We start from the raw sequence: 10,162 nt of genomic DNA, 5'->3' as shown, positions 1-10,162 counted from the left end.
GTTGCAAAGTCAAGCTGTCACGCCTGTAATGCACACTCCGTTTTTCTGAAAGAAGGTAGTAACAGTTCACTAACACTTACGTTGTAGGCATTAATGCAATCACAACACCAAATTACGGAACCAATGGTCCCACCAGAAGTCCTCCATAAAGAACCTTTTGGGAAGGATGCTCCTTCGCTTTGCACCACGCAACTGCTCTAGTCCAGTGCCAGTAACCACTGCCTTACCACAAGCAACCAGGATGCAGGTGTTGGGTTTGGGGTTTTTTTTTTTTTAAGCCTTTCAAGGTTATGACTGGGCGCACGACAGCAAATGTCAACGGCTCTTACCAATATAACATTTCCCAAGGATTTTCTAAGAGGAGGGGAGAGAGGACGGGGACGCCACGCGAGCCACCCACAGCCCCAACCCCCGCCCCCGCCGCCCCCGAGAGGCCGAGGCACCCCCCGGAGCTCCGGGAACCACCACGCCGAAGAGACGCTACTGCTGTCCCTCACCGCCTTCACGTGCGAGCCTCCTAGCGCCACTCAATTTATCTTCCCCCTCGCATCCCTTCCTAGCGCTCACTCGGGGGGGGGGGAGGCGGGGGAGGAAAACGCGCGTTCCGCTTCCTGGGGCCGTTGGATTCCGACCGCTTCCTCGCCTCTTTCAGGTTCCTGTTTCCGGCCGGTCCAATGTGATGGGAGCATACGAGTTGGGTCTTGTGACCGGGGAAGGTTTGGCCGTAACTAACCAGGAAGAAAAGTGGGGGGATTTTCCGCAAGACGTAAGCACAAAATTAAGGAAATAGGGGGCAAAATAACTGTTTTTCTGTCCATCTCGAAGAACGGCCCCCGGAAGCGCCCTTCAAAAGCAGCTCTGTTGTTTCGCGTGGGGGGAGCGAGGTCGCGGCCGGCGCTCCCTGCTCGGGCAGCAGCTGTGGTAGCGCCCGGGCCCGCAAGCGGGCGGCTTGGGCGCGCAGTTCGAAGGCGCGGGGCGCGCGCGCGGAGCGGTGCCTCTCGCGCTACAGTGCCTCAGGCGCCGCAGCCGTTGGCGGGCGGGAGCCTCTCCTCTCTCCTCAGCGTCGGCCGTTTGGGCGCCGCCGCTGTGGGGGCCCCTGCGCTGGCTGGGGCTGCGGGCTGGCTCTCCTTGGGCGGGCTCGGTGCCGCCCGGGTCGGCTCTGGCGCCTGTGAGCCCCGACCTCTGGTGTCTTGTGGGCGGACTAGGGGTGGCACCGGCTCTTTGGTGTTGCCAGCGGTCACCTTGTGAGGGCTGAAGGCAAAGCAACGAGAGGCAGAACCTCGCCGGCTCGTTTCTCACAAACTCTTGAACGCTCTTCCCAGCTCATCCTGTGGCAGCTTAAAAGCAAAGGAGTGTATACGGGCAGGTGCGTAGAAATGTGAAATATTTACCGTTCATGCACAAATAGATGTGTGCCTACGCTTAGGGTGAGGCGAAATGATGGATTGTTTGCCGTTAAAGTTATGTTTTATGTAGGTACGGGTGTTTTTTTCTGGAGATAATGCTCTTTGAAGTCATAACTAGTCTTTGAGTCTTCTGCAGTCTAGTAAAATCACTTGAGTTAATATAACTGTAAGCACAATTTGTGTTCTGTTGCTGTTTTCAAAACAGGCAGCTGTTAAAAGAGGAATTGGCTAGTAACCTAGGGTAAAGTTCTGGCTATTGTAACGTTTTTCTTTTTCCCAATGTACTCTTTATTATGACCAAAGCTTTTTTCAATGTGTCCAATTGAAAAAAAAAAAAAAAAGTGATAGGATGCCTTAAGTTTGGAGAACTTCCCTTTCTTGTCCCCACTGATGTTGTCTGTCGTCACACAGTGCATAAGATTGCTTTAAATCTTCAGACGAAGTCACAACTAGGCACAACCGCAGCAATTCCTTAATTGCATTTTTTTATTCACAAAATAAGTTTTTAATGTAAAAGGTGTTTTGAGTGTTGTTTTCTTATATGTGTTATTCAGATGATGTTTCTTATGAGGTAAATCAACAAAATCCTGTTTCCCCCTCATCCCTTTTTAGTGAAACGTGTTCATGTGGATCTTGCAAATGCAATAGTGGTTTTCTAAAAATGCACATAGAACTAGATTATTTTTTTTCCCCTGGTTGAAAGTGTCAATACATGGGTATTGAGCTGCATAATATTCTCCACAGTCCTTTGAATGTGTCGTGTCTGGGCTGAATGTCAGATTTTTTTTTCCCCCCTCCCCTTAAAATTGCAATTTATTAATTTGGAATTATTTGTGAAGCATGGTTCTTTGTGTCTCTTTGCTGTTTACTTCAAAGGCAGATTATGCTGTTGTGTTAGGAACAGCTGTGTTTTATTTAATCAGGTGGATCGTTAGGTGGATTTGCCGAAGCTGGATTTGGTTTATGTATCTGATTATGTTTGCTTTTTATCTGCAGAACAGCTGGTTGTTCTAGTACAGCAAATTTAAGACAGCTGAATACACTCCTGGATGAAATCATGATTAGTTAAGAGGATTCTTAAAGAAAGCCTTTGACTATGGTAGATTTGTAATGTAACTTCTGTATTTGGAGGTTATGTGGTGATCTGTTTCTTAAAATTGATTTAATAACTGCATTTGGACTCAGTGGATTAAGTGTTTGAGGAACTAATGCGATAAAACTATGTTTTTTCAAAATTGTTATCTGTTTTGGAAAAAACTCTTCTCTTTTTTTTTTTTTTTTTTTTTCTTCTTCCTTCTTCTTTTATGTGAAGTCAGAAATTTGTCCCATTCTTGCTGGTATCCTGTAGTTGCCTGTGTTTACTGGAGGTAGAATATTTTCTGTTCAGGATGCTTTTAGCAGAGTGAGTAACCATGTTTCTTAGGAAGCTTTGTTACATTCAGCATTACGGAAAAAGGGGCTTTTCTGCTTTTGTAATATCTACTTGCAGACCAGTGTTTTCCTAAGTGGACTTCCTAGGGTTTAAATAGGAGTTACACTGATGGTAGAGTACTGTAGTATTAAGAGCAAAGTTTTACTGCAAGTCTACTTCTGTTTGCAAGTTGGTGACAAAATTCCTTCAAACTTGGTTCCTGAGGATCAAGGTTTATATGTTAATCTTCCATAGCAAATAGGAGTGTTTGCCATTCTAGAATTTTTTTTATGGAGGTATAAATTCTGATACTTATCAAAGCTACCAGGGATATTTTAAAATTGTACATACCAATTCTTCCGTTTTCAGAAGTCATAGAATATAGTAGGATTGCCTCATTTTAAGCAGAGGGGTGGGAGAAACAATTGCCTAATGTTCTCTCTGCATTTCTTAAATTAATTCCTTGGATAAAAGTAATTTATTTTGAAAACGGATTTTTTTTTCCTAACAGATATACTTATTTTGTTTTTTCTAGTAACCTTGATTCTGAGAAATGGACAACAGCATTTTCCAAGTTTATGAAGACGAAATCCAGTCGCTAGAAGAAGAAATTAAACTATTGGCTGAAAAGTATGAAGATAGCCAACAAGAATCCACCTTTTTTTCTGACGAGGAGATATTAATGTCAATGTATGCCTGTGTTACATGTTGGGTTAATAGTGTTTCTTTGTCAAAATTGTTTAGGATCAGCTTTTGCCGCTATATTAGGACTTTCCTTATGTTATTTTTACAGTGTTGATCTTGTTGCGGACGTGGGCTATATATGGTAAAAGACTACAAATAATAAATAGTTGATCTCTTTTTACTGCCTTCTGTTGGTAGTTTGTGCTTTCTTAGAGTTTTGTTTGGTTGGTTTGTTAAAAGGTGATCATAGTGGTCAGAGCATGGCATCAGGTACATTACTGTGGTGGCCGTGCAAAGTTGTTGACTGCAAAGGCCATGTTTTCCATTATGCACTGTGAAATAGCTCAGTGGACATTTACTTAAAAGCAAAAAAAAGGTGACTGGTGACATGTAGGGGTGTGACTAGTTATATGTTGAAGTGGTGCCATGTTAGGGCTTTGTATTTCCATTATTCAACTGATACCCAACTGATAGCCTACTGTAACTGTAGAGTCTGTAGATAAAAGAAGTCATTTAGATGAGTAAAGGCATCATAGTTAATTTTTATTGTATGTTCTTCAAAATGGATACTTGCATCTTAAGATTTATAATAAAGGCTGTGACTACCTGTCAGCAAGCATAAAGTATTTATATAAGTTAGAATAGTTTACTGTTCCTCGTAATATGATCCAGCTGAAATTTGACTCATTGCAAACTGATCTTGGTCTGAAAATCGTCAGATGGCATTACAAATGCCTTTTAGTGGCATTGCTGTACTGATGTGACAAAACATGTTCTTACGTCTGGTTTTCTGCCCTTCTGATGCTTTTTTTTTTTCTTTTTCAATTCTAGACAATCATTCCAAAGAGAATTTCAGGGAGCATGTAAGGGACATGAATCTCCATCAGACCTGAAAGGTCAACTTGAAAGTTTGGAAAGAGATCTCACATTTTTAATGAAATTTACTGGTATTCAGTTCACAAGTCATTCCAAGAAAACAGTGGAGAAAAGTAAGCATGTTTGTGTCCTTTACTGGTGCTATACTGAGCATACTGTTTCAGTCCATTACATTTGCAAATGCATGTTGTGATTCTACTTTCAATGTGAACAGAAAGACAATTATTTTGAAATACAGTAGAATTTTCTTTATTGACCAAATAGTTTCTGAATAAATGTAGTACTGTGCATGGTGGGGAAAGTGAAAGACTACTGTGGAGTTAGGTTTGGGGGTTTTTTAACATGTTTAACTTGACTCCTTTATGTGAGGGATGGTAGCAGTTGGTACTTTACATATGACTAACGAAAGAAGTGCAGTAATTATTTAATAGACTCATAATCCAGTATTTTGTTACCTTTAATTTATAACAGCTAGAAACACAACAGTGTGGAAGCACAGACTCTCAGGGGTTTGCCACGCCCTGTCTTTTCAATTGGAATTCCAGCTTCTTGAAGTGCAGGTAAGGATCAGTGTGTGTTTAAAACAACCACTAAGCAAACAAACAAAACTTCCAGTGGACAAATGTCAATACTGCCCTTTCCATCTGAAACCTTCAACTGGTATTTTGTCAATTGATTGCCTGGGTCTCCTTAATTTAAGTCTCTGTGGGTTGTTTTCGCTCTGTAACAGCTGGACCCACCTTTTGAATTCCGTGTGGATCTAAGCAAAATAGTTGGGAAGGTCAGGTTCAACATTCAGTCGCAAAATTCTTATGTTCTCCGATAGTCAGAGATCTTATTCTGGAGGCTGGAAGATTCCGAATCTTACCTCTATTGAGGGACCTGAGGAAAAGCTAAAACACTACAAACTTGCACAATTGTTTGGCTTGGTTGTTTTTTGCTTTGGTTATATTTCTATTCGCTCGGTTAGTGTGACTAGCCATTACATCACGGGACTGCACAGAAATTACTGATTACAGATTTTTTGCAAGGAAGGTCTTTCATAAGAATCTATTAACACAGAATTCAAAATGATAAGCAGTGGAAAACAGCTGCAACCCCAATTTGTGATAATGTTTTTGACATCAGGAAATTTCCTTCTCAAGAAAACTTGATTTTTCAGCTCAGCTTTCAAAGTATTTTGTAGCTTGTGTGTGATGGGACCTGATAGTATTAGAAGCTGCCTTGCTATGCAAAGATGTCCTTTGTAATCTTGAGAAAAGCCATATTATGAATTTAGGGAATGAGTTGTTAGTCACATGTGGATTGCATAATTTGAAACTGCAGGAGTTCAGATGAATTTAGGTTATTCTGCAACCTGTTAAGTCCATGTATGACCTGAAACTTGTGGTCCTAATGATATAATTTTACCATTTGCTTGTATAAAACTGCATTTAGCTTTGAGCATGGAAATAGCCCGCATCAGTCATGCGACTTCAATTAGTGTTTATTTCTCACCTGTATGCTCCTGCAGAATCATGACTTCTTTTAGTGTCAGTGGAGCTCAAATGAGTAACTTAATGTTTGTTTAAAAGGGCACTGGTGCTCCTTAAATCGATTGCACCACTAGACGGCAGCACTTGTCTAGGCAATGCCTAAAACCTCTTACTACTTCGGCGCTGAGGAAATACGCTATGTAGAGTAAGTGATGTATAGAATACCAAGTGTATCTATTTAGAAAAAAAAGGAACACTTCAGTCGAAAAAAATATAATTTTGAGTTAGTTTTCATGTGCATTTATTTTCTTAAAATAAAAGCACATGGCACCTGTAACTTACAATTTAATATGCAATGCAGGCAATGGATAAATTTATCTTAAGTTAATAAACTTTGAATTGACAATATTTTAGGTATTTGTATGGTGTGGGTTGTGGATGTGTTGTGGAAAATGGCAAATCAGCTAAGGCAACACCAATGAAGAGTACAGTTTTTAATTGTGCATACAGGTTTTGGTGTTTCATACCCAAGTCAGGAGTACACTTACTGTTTCAAACACAGACTAATTTCTGCTCCTTTACTCAGTTTTTGTGATTGTATATGAACCTGAAATTTATGAAAGGTTTTGCATTTGCTTAAAGGTTAACGTGTTTTAGCTGCTGTACAAATCATAATGGAATGATTTGGTTAGAGCTGTAAAATACAACCATTATGTACAGTTCTGTATTTTCATTTTGTTAGAACTGTTTAAATCAAATAGATTTTGAGAGAATGTAGTAGTTCAAAAATTCAGGCTTAAGGATTGTATTTTTAAGATACACAGTTCTGTAGTTTTATGATGGAAGAATTACTCTCTTCCATGTCTTTGTAATGAAAAAGCATGCCTCATGACTAGATTGTTAACAGCTCCACTCAGACGTTTTGCTTAGTTTTAGTTGTCTGCTTCTGTGGTGTAAAAGTAGTGGCAAGTTATCTTGGTTTTGCTGCAGACTTTTACACTGCGCAGGTCATCCTATGGTGAAAGCAGTAGGTCCTCTGTGGGTACAGGAGTCTGCCTCCATAGCTCTCGGGAGAGTTATGACTTCAGGCCAGACTAAGGCGTGGAAACTTAGCTTTAGCGTTTTGATGCCTCGAGTGTACAAAAATGGAGACACCCCTTTTATAAGGTACGGCATTAAAGGCTGTATTCAAAATAACCTCCTCCTGAGATCAGCATGGGCAAGATAGCGTAAAGTTGCCACTGGTTTCATCCGTGTTGAGAAATAAAAGGTGAAAGCTGTTTTGGGGAAATGCTTAGTAGGTAACAAACACACTGGTATGCAGCAGAAGATAAAGAATAATTCTTTTCACACTGTTAGCTCTCGCTATTTAATCTAGTAGTTAAGTTACAATACAGTTAATTCAGCTCCATAGTACCTTAAGTCAAATCTGTTAATACACAGTAACAAGTTGTTCTCGTAATTATCTCTAATTTGATCTTAAACGAATTGTTAAATGTCACTCATGTTAAAAGCTGTATTCCGGGATACAACTGTACAAAGAAGGGTGGGCAGATCTGAGTTCAGTCTGACTAGCTTTGAATGGTGGAGATTATGTCTCTATTACTGTAGTACTGGTCACTGCCTGACGTATTCTACACCTGAGCTGGTTCTTTAGTTTTGACGCAGCGTCAGACTAGCATATAGTGTATATCCGCAAGCTGACTAGTGTTTTGCCAGCTTTGAGTGCAAGCAAAGAAGCTCCCGTCTGTTCACCATTGTGCATAGATGGATGCTTACGAAGGTCAAAATGTGGATGAAGGAAACAGGTTAATGCAAAAGCATAGTTTGATTTATTTTCCCCTCTTACTGTCCTTAGGTTTTAGAAGAGGACATGTACAATGAGCTTGAAAACCTGCCAAAAGAAGTCTAAATCTCTTGAGAAAGCAATCATTCAAATAAGAGTTGCTTTCTTCTCAAGAGCTTTCCTTTTAATCTTTTTATTTGACCCCAAGATGGCATCTAGGCATATGTTAGTAACCCACTTACTGGAAGACCAGTTTCTTTAGTAAGTAGCGTGTTAGCTTGTGACTACTAGCAGCTTCTCTACAACTCCGTGCATGTGTTGAACCTTTTGCTCTACTTTTAAAATACTTTTTCCTGATGTTACTTACTCAATCCACTAAACTTTGTAGTGTCTTAGTTTGCTTTTTCCGTCTTTAGTGATGGCAGTGTTAGCAGCACTTCTGTCCAACCACTACTAGGGCTTGCTGTGATGTGTTTGTGTTTGACTCCAGCTTGTCTGTTCAGTTTCCTCTGTGTTGCCATTCTTGTTTGCTTGTAGTGACTGGGTATAAGAAAAATAAAGTACAAGGTTTCCAGTATAAAGTGAAGCATCAGTTATGGTCTTCAAGCCAGGATTTTAAGCTTTTTCATTCACTGTGATCTAACCTATTACTCTGGTGTATTCAAGAATATGTAGAAAGAAGAATTAAGTTCTTAATTTCTACTATATGAGCTTCTTTTCTAATTTTTTTTTACAGGTTGTTAGATATTTTAATTTGGAAACGTTTTATTTTTATCAAGATGCACATATCCCTCGGTAACAGTTATTGTAAAAAGGGACAAGAATTAGAGGCAAAATTATAGGCTTTAAAATAAAAAGGAAAACTAACAGGAAAATTATTATTTTTTTAATATTAGGGTAGCATTGTTATGGTTTTCAGATGAAAACTTATATTTGAGTTTTCTGGTATATGTGGCAGCTAGGGGTTGTGTTGGAAAATGAGAAGCATCTTAAAGAAGTGGAAGTGACAGGAAAGGAATTAGATCAACCTCTTACAAATAAGTCTTCCTTTATACAAATATATTCTCTATGCTGAGAAGTTTAGGTATTATTGTATTATTGCAAAAGCCTTGGTGTGTGGATAATACTGATAACGTTGAAATGAATGAAAATGTCCATACATATAAGCTGTAGTATAAAAAGATGCTATGTTATGGATTATAGTTCTTAGCAGCATATATTTTTGTCTGTTTTATATGCAAATAGATACATTTTTTCTCCTTGCTAGAGAAATTTCTAAAATATTCTGTTACTTCTCCACTCTAGAACAAAGAGAATGTGTCTGCTGTTATTACTGATCTCAGCATTATAATGGAATCTGGAGAAGATTCAGATGTGAGCAAGTTTGTGTCAAGGTAAGGTGGAGTCTTTTATTTAAGGAAAGTTATTGTGTGGGGTATCTGATGCTAAATGCAATACAAAGTTCTCCTGTAAATTGCTGGCAGTCAGTGTTTTTGGTAACTACTGCTAGCCCAACCTAAACGCTTCTGATCCCTTGTCTTTATTCTCTGGAGAGAAGATGAAATGCATGTGCTTTTTAAGGCCTGAAAGGACCATTACGACTTCATGTTAAACAGAAACAGGTTTTGGATTATAATGTGGTTTAGCTATTTGAAATTGTTTGGTTCAGACAAAGATGTAACAAGGTAATATCAGCTATTGTGTTTTAATTTATGTAATCAATGTGTTAACTGTTACTCAGATGTGTATGTGTGTTGCAGATGTGCAATGTGGGTGAGCAATGGCTAAAGTGTACATCCAGAACCCCTCTCCAGGACTTGCCTGTTTCTAATTCTCTACTCACCCTTCTGTTTCTTTTCTTTGCATCAGGATTTCTTTCACTGATATTTTAAAAAGAATAGAATATAGTTTAAAAACTTGGAATAGTGTATTTGTGCAATGGCTTAAGAAAACGTACATACTAAAACTTAAGCATATGATTGAATGTTACTTTTTGATTATTTTCAAGAGGATGTTAACTTCTTGTGGTACACAGGATGAACAATGATCAAATTATTTCTCTGTGTTATTCCACTGTGAAACCTGCTAGCAAACTATTCTGAGAACAAATCTATTATTTATTAATTATTATTGGGTAGTTGACTTAATCTTAATCCTGTTCCTTAAGTGACTCTTTGTTTTTTATATTATTCTTTTAGACTTGGAGAGGGAAGACAAATGGTTGGATGAAAAGAAAGATTTATTGAGTTACCTCAGGCTTCATTAGTCTGTACTGAGAGCTGAACTTTTCATTCAGAGGCTTTGGAATTTCCATACAAATCTACTAAAGCTAGTGGTATAACTGGGAATAGTAGTTGACTGCTGTGAAGAAGCAGGATTTAAAGAGGAAATTACCCTGTTTTTTTCATGAGTATTTTCTGACAGCAGAAGTGTCTTGGAACTTAATAGTCATACTGGAAAGGAGTCTGTTGAAGTAGTGGCAGACTTTATTTCATCCTGGCTTGAGTGCTGTTGTCTCGTCCCT

At 39.1% G+C, this 10,162-nt stretch overlaps 1 protein-coding gene across 3 annotated transcripts in view; it reads left to right on the top strand.

The window, feature by feature from the left end:
* Positions 1–2,010: 2,010 nt before the first annotated feature.
* CENPP (centromere protein P) overlaps positions 2,011–10,162 on the top strand; it is a gene marked incomplete at its 3' end in the record, with an annotated part of 144,984 nt that continues 136,832 nt past the window's right edge. For 2 of the 3 annotated variants that reach the window (XM_082004649.1, XM_082004647.1), the window contains exons 1-4: positions 2,011–3,507; positions 4,333–4,490; positions 4,849–4,937; positions 8,944–9,032. In XM_082004649.1, the coding sequence (XP_081860775.1) occupies positions 3,371–3,507; positions 4,333–4,490; positions 4,849–4,937; positions 8,944–9,032 (473 nt within the window). In that variant the 5' untranslated portion in view covers positions 2,011–3,370. The remainder of the gene's footprint in view (positions 3,508–4,332; positions 4,491–4,848; positions 4,938–8,943; positions 9,033–10,162) is intronic. The other variant, XM_082004648.1, reaches the window with a different exon arrangement.

Source organism: Phaethon aethereus (assembly GCF_964289735.1).
Source record: "Phaethon aethereus genome assembly, chromosome: 11".
Classification (NCBI taxonomy): domain Eukaryota; kingdom Metazoa; phylum Chordata; class Aves; order Phaethontiformes; family Phaethontidae; genus Phaethon; species Phaethon aethereus.
The sequence above is the reverse complement of the archived record's forward strand: the minus strand, read 5'-3'. Positions and strand labels throughout refer to the sequence as shown.